This window comes from Agelaius phoeniceus, chromosome 3 (assembly GCF_051311805.1).
Source record: "Agelaius phoeniceus isolate bAgePho1 chromosome 3, bAgePho1.hap1, whole genome shotgun sequence".
Lineage (NCBI taxonomy): Eukaryota > Metazoa > Chordata > Aves > Passeriformes > Icteridae > Agelaius > Agelaius phoeniceus.
In genome coordinates, this window is record NC_135267.1 from 96763995 (window position 1) to 96778167 (window position 14173).

Here is a 14173-nt window from a genome sequence, read left to right on the forward strand (position 1 = left end):
CATGTGATAGTTCTGGTCTAGGAGCGTTAGTTTGATTGGAGACAACTCTGGAAACAGAATTGTAAAGACAGAGACTTGACCCTACTGATAGGGTTTAGTATTTATATGTGTATATATATGGTTTTTCCATTGCAAGTCTGAGATTGTATAAGCTAAGAGTCTGGTAGAAAAGGGCAGTCATTGCTATTTCACTGGGGAGGGAGAGCTTTTCTAACAATACCACAGAAAATGGTGTTCAGTGTTGCTTCATTTAGAGTTATGGTGTTCTGGCCTTTCTCAATGAGGAGCCAGAGCTCTGAGATTGATCCTGTGGGTTTAGTCAGCTCTAATGCTAATTCCTCAGGTGTGCAAAGGGTCAAACCAAAGCCCTTCCTCTTAGTGTGGGCCATAACAGTAACAAATTTAGAAGTCATCTGTCAGGATAACACAATTGCCTTTCTTTAAGCTACAGCATTTCTCTTCAGTAGTTGTTGGTTGCAGAGGTGCAGAAGTTAACACACATAAGAATATATTTTATGTAAGCATATGCAGAAGGAATTGTATGGTGCTAAGGGTGTTCTAAATGAGAGGCTGGGGTTGAATTCTGCTGCCTTTGCTGTTCCAGACTGACTGTCTGATGCTGTGTCATTTGTTTAACTTTGCTATCACATTTCCCCATTTGCTACATGAAGAGAAAGCCTTGGGGCCCATTACTTGATAGTTAAAATGCATGGTACTGTTCTGTCCATTTCAACAGATACCTTACAGACAAACCTTTCTTTGTACCTGCCTATAGGCAAGATATGATTAGGAGCAACTTTGAAATTTTCAGTCTTCAGTATGGAAATGTGCAGTAGGATTTAGATTTTCCTAACAAAGGCATTGTTTGAACTTTGTGTATACTGCAGGATAAAAACTATGGGTACAAAATGGCAGAGATCCCTATCCCAACAACTGGCAATCATTGTCTTGTCCCTAGCCTATTCATCTGGTATATATTGTAGCATAATTCTTCCAGGAGAACTCCAAGCTAACAGCAGAAATGTTTAGATTTTCAAGCTGTTTTGAGTGTTAAACATATTAGATATCTGAGGAGACATTAGTTTGTGGCCTGATATTTATTATCACAAATGAAGGCATACACCCAAAATACCAAGTGGCAAAACCACACAAGTTTTACATATGGTTATCCCAGCTTCTGAAGGCTTGACATCTGTACAGCTGTGCAGTGAGAGGCACCATCTCATGAGTGCAGTGCAGAAACTGCTGCAATGGGGCTTGAGTCCATGAAGCAGCATAACAGTCTAACCTGACACTGCTCTCTCTCTACAGAGTTCAGCTGCTTTCTGTGGAAAAATTACATCAGCACCCTGAAATCTACAGTTGCTCTCTAGTTTCATATCAGCAGTTTCTTTCCATAATCAAACTTCTGGAAAATAATCTTAAGTTTTCCTTAGGAACTGTGACATCCTGAGGTGATTATTAAAAATTTCAGAATGTTTTCCAAATACTTTTAGAATACTTGGGTGTTTATTTGTGTATTTTTGGAGTAATGTTTTGATTAAAGCACTGAAGTGAATCTTGTGTGTTTAAGAAAAATGTGGAATCTATCAATATTGCTGAAAGTATTTTGAGCTTCCATTTCATTTAGAGTGCATAGCCTATAAGAGGAGAGCATTTCTTGCCTTTTAAGAAGCATAGTAATTACATTTTTATGTACATTGAGTAGGTTTTTAAATTTTATACTGTACCTTGTCTTTGCCTTGTCCTTTTTTTGTGCCATATGCCGAGAAGCTCCGAGAGTTGCTAAAATTGCTAACTACATATTTTGATTTTGGACTGCTTTATTTCACAAGTTCTGTTTTTGTTGACTAGAAGTTCAAAAGATCTTCTTTGGCCCAGGCACCTTCCAGTCTCTTCTCTGGGCTGCCCTACCCCCTTTTTCAGTAATGTTCTTCCTCTTCAACAGCTACCAAGAACAACCTTCAGCAGCTTTTCCCAGCAGTCAGAGTGCTCACTCTGTTTTTTCTGCTCCCATGAATATCTCTGCTCAAGCAAAGTTGTGCTGCTGCCCTTCATTCCAGAGAGCATGAATCATCTCAACTTTGTATATTTCTGTACCTATCTATATAAAGCCAATAAGGATGGGGTGGTTCCAGTTTTGTTAGGCTTCAAGCCAGCTCCAGAGTATGTAAAGTTTAATATTCTATGGATTGCACGCAAAGTAGGAGTTTTGTTTAATAAGAGAAGGCACAGGGTCAGCTCTTCCCCATGTCTCTTGTCCCCTGGTCTAATTTCTCTTCACATTAATTGTGCTAACATTTTTTCAGCAAGGAAAGCATGAGTTGGCCTATGGAAAAAAATAACTGTCTTGTCCCTGCTTTTCTTCAGCCTCCTGTTAGGGAAACACTTTGGGAGTGGTGATGGAATATCCTTGTTGTGCCTGATGCCACTGTACCACAGCATCATCTCTGCTGAAACCTGGAGGGTAGAGCTCCCACTTCTGCAGCTGTGAGGCAGATTCTCCTGGGTTCACAAGCTGAGCAGGACAAAAGAGCTGGAAGCTGCTTCCTAGTGAGGATAGGGCTTTTTTGTCTGATTTGTTTTAAAGAGAGAAATTAATTGTTTGGAGGCCATACAAGTTTTTTGACTATCTGATGCTTCCAGAAGAAGGTGGTCTGTAGAGCTGCATCTGTTCAGAGCTGGCTCAGTAGCTGTCTCCAGGGAGGAAGGCAGAAGTCATCTGGCGCAAAACACTCTGCACAACTGAAAATGACAACCTTCTCATTCTTATGAAATGAGTCCTGGCACAGTTAATATACACACAGAGCAGTCATCAGTGTTGTTCACTTCCAATCCCTGCAAATTGCTCAATGATTTCTTCAAGACTTGCTGAGGTAAGGAGTGAGAGGGCCAGGAGAAGGCTTGAGGTAGTGGAGGCTTAGGATCATGTTACACAGATTGGGTCCTTGTGCTAAATAAGTTGTTAAACTCAGGAGTCTGAGACCTTAGGCACTGGAGACTGAAGAACTTCTTGATTAACAGATGGTGGAAGACTGTACTTCCAACCTCTTGCAGCGCGTAAACCTTCAATGTTTCACCTCTGTAAGTGATCTAGCAGATAAGGGTTTTTTCTTAACCATTCTTCTTCAGACTTTTAACAGTGGCTGATCCTTCTTAGACAAAGCATTTGTTTTCAAATGCATCTTTTTCAATTGCTTTTCTGTCTTAAGGGACATGTTAAAAATGAAACTCCAGTCAAACTGAATACCTTCAACACGAAAGGTCCTTGTGTTTGTGTAATACTCCATCCCTTGAAATTACTTACTTTTGCTTAAATCTGTGTGTTTAACCTGTTGGATACAAAATTGTTAAATTAATTAGGGTTCTTTCAAGCTTTTAGATGTGAACTCATGAGCACAAGCAGTTTCCAAGAGGCACTTTGGAGGGTTATTTTAGGAATACTCATAAAAAGCATTATTTCTTCACAATGCCATAGTTGGTTCAATAGCCCATTCTCTCATGCCAGTGCATGAACTTTTAGAGCATAATTTTACAACATTTTCCTTGTGTTTCTTCACTGTTTTCAGTAAATATGGTGGTCTTCATTGTGAACTGCTAACCAGGATCAGACTTGCACTGAGGTTTTCATACCACTAGGATTTCTTACTTAGATAGTGTTCTCAGAAGTAGCTGAATAAATTACTAGAAACTGTTCACCTACAAGATAAGCTAGTTACATTTCTTATCAGAAACTTCATGCCATAATTAAGAAATGGTTAAATATAAAACTTGCTGATGTTATGTTAATAGTTCTTTAAGTCATGTGTTGTAGGCATGTATGATCATAAGTAGAAGGTAACAGGGGGTTGTTTGCCATAATTTAAAAATCTGGAGTACTTAAAGATTCAACTAGCCACTTATGAGCCCATTATAAAGTGCATTAGGAACATAATCGTGGAGATTGTGACTTCAGGCTCATAGCTATTCAATCACTCTTATTTTGAACTTTGTTTTTCTATCCTGATAAAGGAGGACATTCTAATCTTGGTCAGAACAGAAAAGCTTAAAAGTTTTGCTTGATTCAAGCAACAAGATAGTGACAGGCTTTCCTGATTATGTAGATTTTGCATTGACTTTGAGGTTGAGTACAGTTTATCTCAAGAGGATTTTCTTTGGTTTTTAAGTGATCCATAAATTGCAAGTTTTGTGGGCAGTGAAGCAGCCTTAAACTTAGGGTAGCCTATGTCCAGGGACAAGAGCTGGCCTGTGTCCATTTCAGAAAGGGTGCCTGAGGTCAGGCAGCTGAATGAAAACTGTCACTGGAGAGCTGAGCCCCTGAGCTGTTGGGAATTGAGCCTCTGCCATACCTGCCCATGGCTCCTTCCCAGTCACACCTCACAGGGCTGCTTGGAGGAGAAGGGCAGTCAAACACACATTGTCAGTCTGCAGCACAGGCTACTCTGCATCCTCACTTACAACCCCAACGAGTTTCCAAAGAGGTTCACTTTGCACAGTAGTGCAATATTGCTGCGATGCTGTAGTTTTTTACAAAAGGTAACAACAGTGTGGTTTTGTATGTGGTGGATTTTTTAAAGGAGTGAAGTATTTGACGGTACCTACTGAAATTTGGTATATCCTTATGATTATCCTTAATTAAGAAAAGACTTCATAAAATTCTGAATTGTCTCTTCATGATTAATAGGAAAAGACTGGAGATTTTTCAGAACTTCAGACAAGATCCTCAATTTAAGGATGCATTACTCAGCCAAAACAATGTATTAGACCCAAGTACAAATATACTTCCAGTGTGAACATTGGCTGATTTGGGAGGATGATATATTGATACTCTTTCTTGTGGATTGTGTTAGAAAGGGTCTTGCAAGATGCTGAACATCTTTCTGATGTTGTAGCACTGCAACCAGCAGGTCAGACCAGGATTGCCAGTGCCACTGCTGTTCTCTCCATCTGCTATGTTTTGCCTTTTTTTTTTTTTTTAACTGCTGGACTTATTTTAAATTTTTGTGTCATTTCCTAGAATTAAAGAAGTGGAACATATCTTATGTGAAGAAGATAGACACACATTTCCCTTCTTACTTGAACTTTCTATGTCAATACTGTGCCTCCCAGACACAGGCTGTTGTCTTGATTTCTCATTCACTTCAGTTGTTGCTGAAGCACATTGCTGGACTATCTGTCTCATGGTGAATTAATTGCTTTTAATTTCACAGGACTTCAGGGATGAGCTTGTGGAGTCAGGTCCTTTATGTGAGACACTACTGGGTCTGATGCATATCTGCAGCCAGTTTGCAGGCATTTTTACATTCTGATTTAATTGTTGATAAGGTGGTTGTTCAAATGACACTGGAATTTGTGACAGGAGACATTTCAGCTGTCAGTCAATGTCCATGAGGGGGAGCTTAGAGTCTGGTCCTTAGAGCCCAGCTAAAACCAGGGGAGTAAGCTATTTAATTGCATTCCCATCTAAAAGATCGATTGAGGAGAAGAAAATATTGAACATCTTTGCCACTCCACAGAGGTGGCCTGTTCAAGATCCAGCTCTAAAATAATCTGGATATGGATCAAAAGAACTAATACAGAAATAGATCTTTCTGTTCTAATTCTAGATGGAGTCACCAAGCTCAAACCATCTGTCTGGGAGGATGTAGTTTGATCAGCCATTCAGGAATACTGCATTCATTGATTTCAGTAGCCAGGCATAGAAAATGGGTTTAAAAATTTGTAAGGCTGAGAGGCAAAGACCTCTGCACCAATCTGATGGGTGCAGCACAAAATCTTGGTACTGCATGAGGTCTGGTTTGGTTGTGGGTTTGGTTTTGTTTCATGAGGTACTAAGAAACAATGTATTGCTCTCTGTAAGCTTTCTAGGGTGTTCTTGAACACGTGTTGCTTAAAAACCATTAGGGAAAAAACATTTCTGAAGCTGTGTTAGCTTATTAGAGCTTTTCATCTGTGCAGACTGCATAGGCAGCTTGTGAAGAAGTCAGGATACCAGACCCAGAGCTATTTGATTTTGTAGCTGCAGAATATGATTTAAATATAGCATTACTACTGGCTGGCCCATTATTGAAGTTGCTGACAATTAATCTTGCTATACACATAACAACAGTGCAGTCTGGGTGCACATTCTAACTTGAGTTACATGGTTTTAATTTGTTAAATAAACTCCAGTGGATGCTCTGCTAGGAATCCAATATTTACAGATATCATTTGTGTGTTACTTAATGAGGTATAACCCAAATCATCACCATGCAGTTCAGAAATAGAACACAACAGCTGTAATTCTGAGAAGGAGATGCAGGTCACGAGTTCAAACCTTGAGATTAAAGGGATGACTTTTACCCTACTGTCTTTACTTTGTCATGTTTGCTATAAGTAGATGTCAAGGCCCTCTGGTTTATGAACCACTGAGCTTATATTTCTCTGTCTTATTTTAATTATTTTTATTTTTAGTTAGTGAATCTGATCATTTGCCTCTGCTGATATTTAAGTCTTACTGACTTAAGTGGAAACAGGATTTCCTGTGGTGATTAAAACCACAGGTGCTAGGATTAAGGAAGGCCTTTTCTTCAGTGGCATATGGACTAAAACTGGAATGATACATAGAAGATTAGTGTGGCATCCTCAAGGCTGACAAGCAGTTTTAGGAAAGCACGTGAGAGGATCAAGCTCTGGGAGGTGTAACCATGGGGAAATTTCTTTGGCAAAGTTTTTATGAAGACTTGAATCTGAACTTTTTCAACGCTGGAAATCAGCTGTTGGAAGCAGAAACCTCTTTGGATGCAGCAGTGATGTGTGCAGCCTTTATGGGAAATGTGTACGTTTTTAGGATATGAGGTTTAGGCTGTTGATGCTTCCCTAGACCCCTAATGTCTGGCTGTACTCTGTGGAGACAGGGCGCAACTTTTCTGGAGAGAAGCTATTTTAGGAGTTGAAAAATGTGAAGAATAACATAGCACTGAAATACAGACTAATGGTGATGTTCCTTTCTGTTCCCTTTTCTTCTTTTCCATAAGAATTTTTTCCCTTTTCCTTCAGATTTTAGTCATTCTGGCTTGAGGTCCCGTCTAAAGTTCCAGTGTTGTTGTTTTGGAGTTTTTTTGGTGGTCTTTGCTAACAAGTTTTTTTGGGGTTAATTGCATTCTAGATGTCTTTTATTAAGCTGCAGTTTTAAACACAGACTATTCACTGCTGTGTGGACATTACAGCTTTGTGTTCTTCCTTGATGGTGGAAGATGATGCCATTCCATAAGTTCTCAGAGATGACACCTGAATGGCTTTTTGGATCAGATCCTGTTGACTACTTGTGACTGTTTCCACTGAAATTATTAAATCTATTTGTAGGAATGAGAACTTCTTTTATGTATATAGATATTTATGTATGGATACATATATTTATAAATACACAAAAATGTATGTGTGTCTATAAATAAATATTAAAATAAAAGTTCTTATTCCTGTTTGATATTTGTTCTATATATATTTAAAAGGAGTTCTGGCTCACACAAATAAATTATCTCTTTATATATATATATATATCAGAAGCATACCTTTGATTTGCAAGTTGACAAGTAGTTGCATGTGTATATATGGGTAGCAGTCTTGCGTGCCAAACAGCATGTTCTATAAAATGGCCTTTATCTTCTGGAACATGAGTGCTGCAGGAATGGGCTGTGGTTGTGTGAAATGCAATCCTGGGCCAGTGGGGCTGCTTGTGTTAGTAAGGTCAGCAGGGTTTGCTCTCAAATTCATCCAGGCGTTACAGCGCACACTAATGAAATGTGCAGCACAGAGGTATGGACTTCTACTTCACTAAGGATAATAAACAGTAAAATCTAAGGTTTTATTATAGTATATATTACAATTTTCCATTATTTGTCATCTCCTCTTTGCCTCACCTTTATTAGGTGCCACCTTGGCTCTCCGAGTTGAACCTTTATACATATATTTTTATAAAAAGGAGAATTCAAAAGTTTTTTTCCCTAGCACCCTGCATCAGAATGACTGAGATTCTACACAACCACAGTTATGGCTGCAGATTTCTGTGCGTGCCACAAAGAATTAACTGTGCAATCATCCTACACTCGTCATCAGTGTGAGAATTTACAAAAGTCACCTCTTAACTTTTAAAAGTTATTCCTCTTCCAACAATGTTCTTTAGTTTATGAAATGTGACCAGCCACCTTACTTAATGGCCCGGTCGTCAGCAGTTTTAGAAAGATTATTGCCTTTGTATTTTGCACAGCGCATTTGCGTATAACCAAAACAATCTAAAAAGAAACCACAAATTGTAAAATCCCAACCACGTAATTTTTAACTTAATAGGAAACATGAAACCTTTACATTTAGTGAAGTAACTTTCCAGGTGTCCCTGTTTTTCTAATAAACAGTCAGTGTTTATTAAAAAAAATGAATATGTAAAAAAGACGGTATTGTATTGAATTAAAAGCACCAAAACAGATAAGTTCTGTTCTTTTCCCATAGGCACACTAAGGTCCCATTCCCACTTTCTGACTTACAAAGCTTCCACTGACAGCAGCCCCACAGGACAAGGCCATTTCATAGAGGCATAGGGAAGAGATAAATGTAAGCTGAGTTAACCTTCAGTGTTTGATAATCCCAGCAAGTTTTGAAACTAACAGGTAGTCATCAGTAAAAGCTGTTGTGGAATGAATAAAAACGAAAAAGCTTTGCAAGATAAAATACAAAGCCGTAATTGGGATAGTAGTCACGAAAATTAACAGTAGAATGTAGAAGCAGAATTACCTCTGTAAAAGGTCATGTTATAGTTGAATTCTGTGATATAAGACTTTATCCAGCTTTGTTGAGTGCCTGCAGTTTGGTTCTGCCATTTCTGACAATTTTTGATAGCCTCTTCCGTGTGTTCCTCATTTTAGCAAGGTAAGAAATGACACCTGTTTGAGTCTAGTTTGCAGGACTTCTGTGGCAAAAAAAGCCTCCTTAAATGTGCAAGGGGGAGGTTTTAGAACTAAGACCAGATCTATCATGATGTATATGTTCCAGGTATTTTCCATTTAGATTACATAATGGAAAGTCGATGTTTATGAATGTGGATGTGTATTTGAATGATTTGGCTAGCAGGTAGGTGTCCCTTCCTGAAGCAAACTGGAGCAGTTTAGGCATGTGTGGTGGGCTTCTGCAGCTGCTGGGGATTTAGCCCAAGTGGCCAAGGCCTTTGGAATGGAGTATGCATGCCCGGGAAGTTCTGCATGGCAAAAAACATCACCATGGTGACATTGGGAAGTTTTAGGGAATCCAGCTTTGCTGCAGTCGTAAGGCAAAATGGAGACATGCACCTGGGTAAGCCTGACGCCCTATGTCACACTAAAAGAAGAGAAGGAAAGAGTTTTTCTCAGATGAGAACAAACCCAAGATTTATCTTAATTATTTTATTTTTTTTCCCAGATGGTCTAAAAGACACTGAGGAATCATTGCTGAATCAGAAGGAATCCCAGCAACTTTTAAAATCTAGTCGGACTGGTTTGCTGTCAGCCTGGCTGGATCCCTGGCAGCTCACAAGGAGAGCTTCTCCGGAGCTGGGACCCCCTGCAGCTCTGTGGGCAGTGTGGCCAGCTGGGCACTGAATACATGGGGGTTGATGGCCTCCAGCAGGGCATCCCTGAGGCTTCAGGGTTTGTGAAAGACACTGCAAAGTTTGGGTTTGTTGGTTTTTTTTGTTTTTTTCCCTCAATAATAAACTTTCAAAGATCAAAACACTTTGTAATCTGGTGGGTTGTATCTGCAGAGGGATCCTGAGAGATGGGGTGAGTTCCCTCTCTGAGGAGGGTGTCCAGCACTGTCCCAATCACTGCTCTGAAGCCTTCAAGGTGAGTGGCACGCAAAGCCAAGTGTTACAGGGCTGCAGTTGCTGTATAAGGAATTCCTTCATGGTTTCAGCTGTAGCTTTTGGAGGAAATAATTTAATAACCCTTTTCTTTAGAAGTATTTGCGGTTGAGGTACCTCATGTAACAGAGCTGATTCCTCAGCTGGCTAGCAGTGGAGCTGTGAGATGTAACAGCTCGAGGAACTGTCCCCTTGGTTTTGTACAGGTGTGCTGCAGAAGTGAAACCAGCTGAGTCTACATGTTGAGCTTGCTTGTTTATTTGAGTAATTTTGGAAACGCTGCCATTCCTGACACTGCAGCTGTGTTTTTGAGGTCAGTAGGAGCAGGACATTGACATGTACGGCAGTAAAAGAGTGATGTTGTGGCAGAGAGGTTTAATCTGGCCTTGCAGGAATTCATGGATTTAAGCACTATTAACTCTTGCATCATGAGGATTGCAATCTTGGTTGCACGTAGGGCTGCACATACCCACGTGCTGGGAAAGAATGAAGTTTATTTTAGAGTCTCTTTGTGTACACATACCTGTCAAAAATATATTTTTGTAGCTCCTCCATCTCTCAGAGAATGCCATCGTCGCTGGTACCCACAGCAGTCCGAGGTTAGCTGGCCATGTTGGCACAAGATTCCCCTGCAGCAGAGCCCTGCCAAGGCAAATAGCATGTGGCAGCTCCGTGCTGCTGGGTGCCTCCATCACCCCAGCACACAGCCACAGCTGCTCACAGGAAGCACTTTTCCTCGCTGGGAAGGAAAAATTTGCATTTAATTTGGGGTCTGGCATTCTCCAGCTTTGGAAAACAGTTGAAAATTTTGCAGAAAGAAGATTGTTCCTGAGGTGTGGTCGGCTGGAGGAAGCCTTTGGTGGTGTTTGGCTGGTTTGTGTCTTGCATGATTCTCCGTGTGCTTCAGGTCCCAGTCATGCTACCTCCTTTCTCCTGTGTGTGTTCACTCGTAATACCAATGGGAATGGCTGAGCTGTTTTTGGAAACACCTATGGCTCTTTGAGTACCTTTTGTACATCTTTCTTCGTCTCTGAAAATAGAGGTTCTTCAAAAACAGCCTTGCCCCACTTAGGATGATGTTATTGGAAAGTTCTGGCAAAACCTGTGATAACTTAATTCAGAAGGGAATGTAAAGCTAAAATGGGTGAGAGCAAGGAGAAAGGCTACTTGATCACTTTTTAAAGTTAATGTACAGTGGTGATAAATGAACTGTAAAGGAAAAGCTTTATGGCATTAAGTTGAGGGATGCCTAGTAGACTGTGGAGTGATTTCCCTGGGGCAGAGTAGGGTATGGATGGAGGCTGTGATGTTTGTTGGCCAAAAGAGGCAGCGGAAAAATTGAATTACAGGCATAGCCAGAGCATTTGGGGCTTGAGAGTTTCTGTCAAGTGCAGATGAGGATGTATTTGCACACTTCTGACAGGAGAGGAGACCTCGGCGAAGAAGCAAATCCTCCTCATCTGTGGTCTCTCCCTCCTTGGCCGGTAGTACCGATTACCAAGTGATCCGGGGAACAGCGAGCATTGCCCAAAACACACTTGGAAGTGAAAGTGAGGGGCAGTGCCGAAGAGCGTTCTGTGACAGAGCAGCGGGCAGAGCTACCCCGCAACCTTGAACAGGAACGCGTCTGAGCGGTGTCCAAGAGGCGTGTTATTCTTCCTCTAACGCTAGAGTGCTATTTGGCCCAATTACTTTAATAATAGGTGCAAGAAGCACTAAAGCCCTTATTTTAAAAAGAAGTAAAATAAAAGCCTGGCAGGACTTGCTTTTTCTTCTCGGCTCCGGGCTGCCTCGCCTCTCCTTGCCCCAGGCTGAGGCACCTCGGCAGCGGCCGGGCTGCGGCGAGTCCCTCGCCGGTGGCGCGGAGGGGAATAAATAGCCGGGCGGCGGCGCGGAGCCCTCCGCTCCCGCAGCCCCTCCACGTCACTTCGCAGCGAGCCGAGCACGTGGGGCGGGGAGATCGTATAAATCTCCCTCTCCCTGCGCGGCCGTGATGTTATCTGCTGGCACCCGTCCCCTCCGCGCAGGGAGAGCCGAGGGGCCGGGGGCGGCAGGCGGGGGGCGCCGGGCGGAGCGCTAGAGCCGCCGGGGACGGGGCCAGCCCCAGCCCCGCGGGGGAGGCCGGCGGGCGGGGAGAGCGGCGCTGCGCTGCGGCCAGCCCCGGGCGGCCGGCTCCGCGCCTGCGACCCGCGGGAGGCTGCCGGGGCGCGGCGGCGCTGCCTCGCTGACTGCGGCGCGGGGTTGGCGTTTCGGAAGGAGGAGGAAGAGGAGGGAGCTGGGAAGAGCTGTGCGGCGCGCAGCGGCCCGGGCGGGGGTGGGTCGGTGCATGCGGCGCGGGGCGCACGCAGCAGCCTGCGGGACGCGGCCGGACCGGGGATCGCCGCTCGCCGCGGGCGCCGGGCGCCGCCGCGGGGCCGGAGCCGCCGCCTGCCGCTGCCGCTGCGCTGCGCGGGGGCCGGGGCTCGGCGCCGCCGGCCGGGCGCACACGTGCGCGGCTCTCGGTGCCCGCCCGCGCCGCCGCGGGGGCTGAGCGCCGCCGGGCGCGGGGCGGTGCCGCTGCCGCTGCCCTCCGGGAGCCGTCGGGCGCCGCGGGCGCACGGCGGGGCTCAGCGCCGCGCCGGCACCCTCTCTCTGCCGGCTGCGGCAGCGCCCTGTGATACCCATCACTGCGCCTTCTCGTCCTCCTTCTTTTTTTTTGGTTTTTTCCTCCCCCCTCTCTCCTCCCCCCCCCGCCCTTCAGATTTTTGTTTTACAGCGCGCTGAGAGCAGCCTCTCTGCCATTTACTTGTTTTGCAGGTTTGTTGTATCTGTTTGGGGACTTTTTTCCTCCTCCTTTTGTACTGTCCGGTTCATTCCGCTCCCGAATTTTTATCTAGTTGTAGCAACTTGCTTTTTCTTTTTCTCTTTTTTTTTTTTTTTCTTATTAGTGGTGTTTTTTTTCACTAGCGCCTCCCGTGCGTTTTCCGATTGCGAGCCGCTCTCGCAGCCGAGTTTTTAAGAGCATTTTGTCTGCAGATCTCCCCTTTGTTTGCACAGATCCCCTTTTTATTTTTTAAATTTTTTTTCTTGTTGTCGTTCGTTGTTAAAGTCACTTTTTTTTTTTTTTTTTGTTGGGGGGGGCGCTGTATTTAAACACTTAAAATGCACTGCTATCTCCTGAGCGTGCTCCTCACCGTGGATCTGGCCACCGTGGCTCTCAGCCTGTCTACCTGCAGCACCCTCGACATGGATCAGTTTATGCGCAAGAGGATCGAGGCAATCCGGGGGCAGATCTTGAGCAAACTGAAGCTCACCAGCCCCCCGGACGAGTACCCCGAGCCCGAGGAGGTGCCCCCGGAGGTCATCTCCATCTATAACAGCACCAGGGACCTGCTGCAGGAAAAAGCCAACCACAGAGCCGCCACTTGCGAGAGGGAGAGGAGCGACGAGGAGTATTATGCCAAAGAAGTTTACAAAATAGACATGCAGCCTTTTTACCCCGAAAGTAAGTCCTCTGTGTTTGTGCATGCGTGCGTAATTTCGCCCCCGAGGCTTAGCGGTGCTCAGCACCTTTAAATAGCACCCCCAAGCATCGTGCTCTGCCTTCTTTGCTCGGCTCGCTTGTCATCCTCAGCAGTCGCTTAGGTAGAGGCTTCTAGGGTTTAATTTAGGTGACGGGGTACCCATGACTGGGTGGGTATGTCGTGGGGGATCACCTGTTGCCCCAGACTCGCGAGGTTTCCTGACCCCTCTGAAGTCACCCAGGCATTCCTGAGGGTGCCTGTGCTGCCAGCCCCACGTACCTGAGCAGCGTTCCCCCTCCCGGGATCCCACTCCCTCCCCAGCGCCGGGTGTAGCTCCCCGGCAGCCCCGTGTACAGCCTCCAGAAAGAGCCAATATCTTTCCACTGCTCTTGTTTCCCTTGGAGTGTCTGGAACGGGCAGGTTTCCATCTCTCCATAACTGAAAAGAAAAGGAGGTCTTAAAAAAAAAAAAAAGTTGCCAGCTCGTCTTGTCTGTGTCCCTTTAGAACTCCGTCCCGCAGACTGCTGTTCGCATAGGTGCTCAGAGAGGACGGAGACGTCCTCCCTGCTCTTCCCACTTTAACTAACCTCCCCTTTCGGTTCGTGGGCACCTCTCATTTCAGGTACAGAAAAACTTTTCCCTTCTGGGTAGCTTCGGTTCTTGGAACCTGTCTCAGACGGTCTGCCTTTTGCTGTTTTTAACGACCTTCTGGTGATCCATGCCACGTTTTGCACAAAAAAAAAAAAAAAAAAAAAAAGAAAAAAATAAAGAAAAAAAAAAAGGAGTACAAATGCTCTGTGCTGAC

The 14173-nt window shown here is 44.1% G+C and overlaps 1 protein-coding gene across 1 annotated transcript in view; it reads left to right on the plus strand.

Moving 5' to 3' along the window:
- The first annotated feature begins 12612 nt into the window (after window positions 1-12612).
- TGFB2 (transforming growth factor beta 2) overlaps window positions 12613-14173 on the plus strand; it is a 60710-nt gene continuing 59149 nt past the window's right edge. Inside the window, exon 1 of the mRNA XM_054629439.2 lies at window positions 12613-13349. Coding sequence (XP_054485414.1) covers window positions 13007-13349 — 343 coding nt within the window. The 5' untranslated portion in view covers window positions 12613-13006. The remainder of the gene's footprint in view (window positions 13350-14173) is intronic.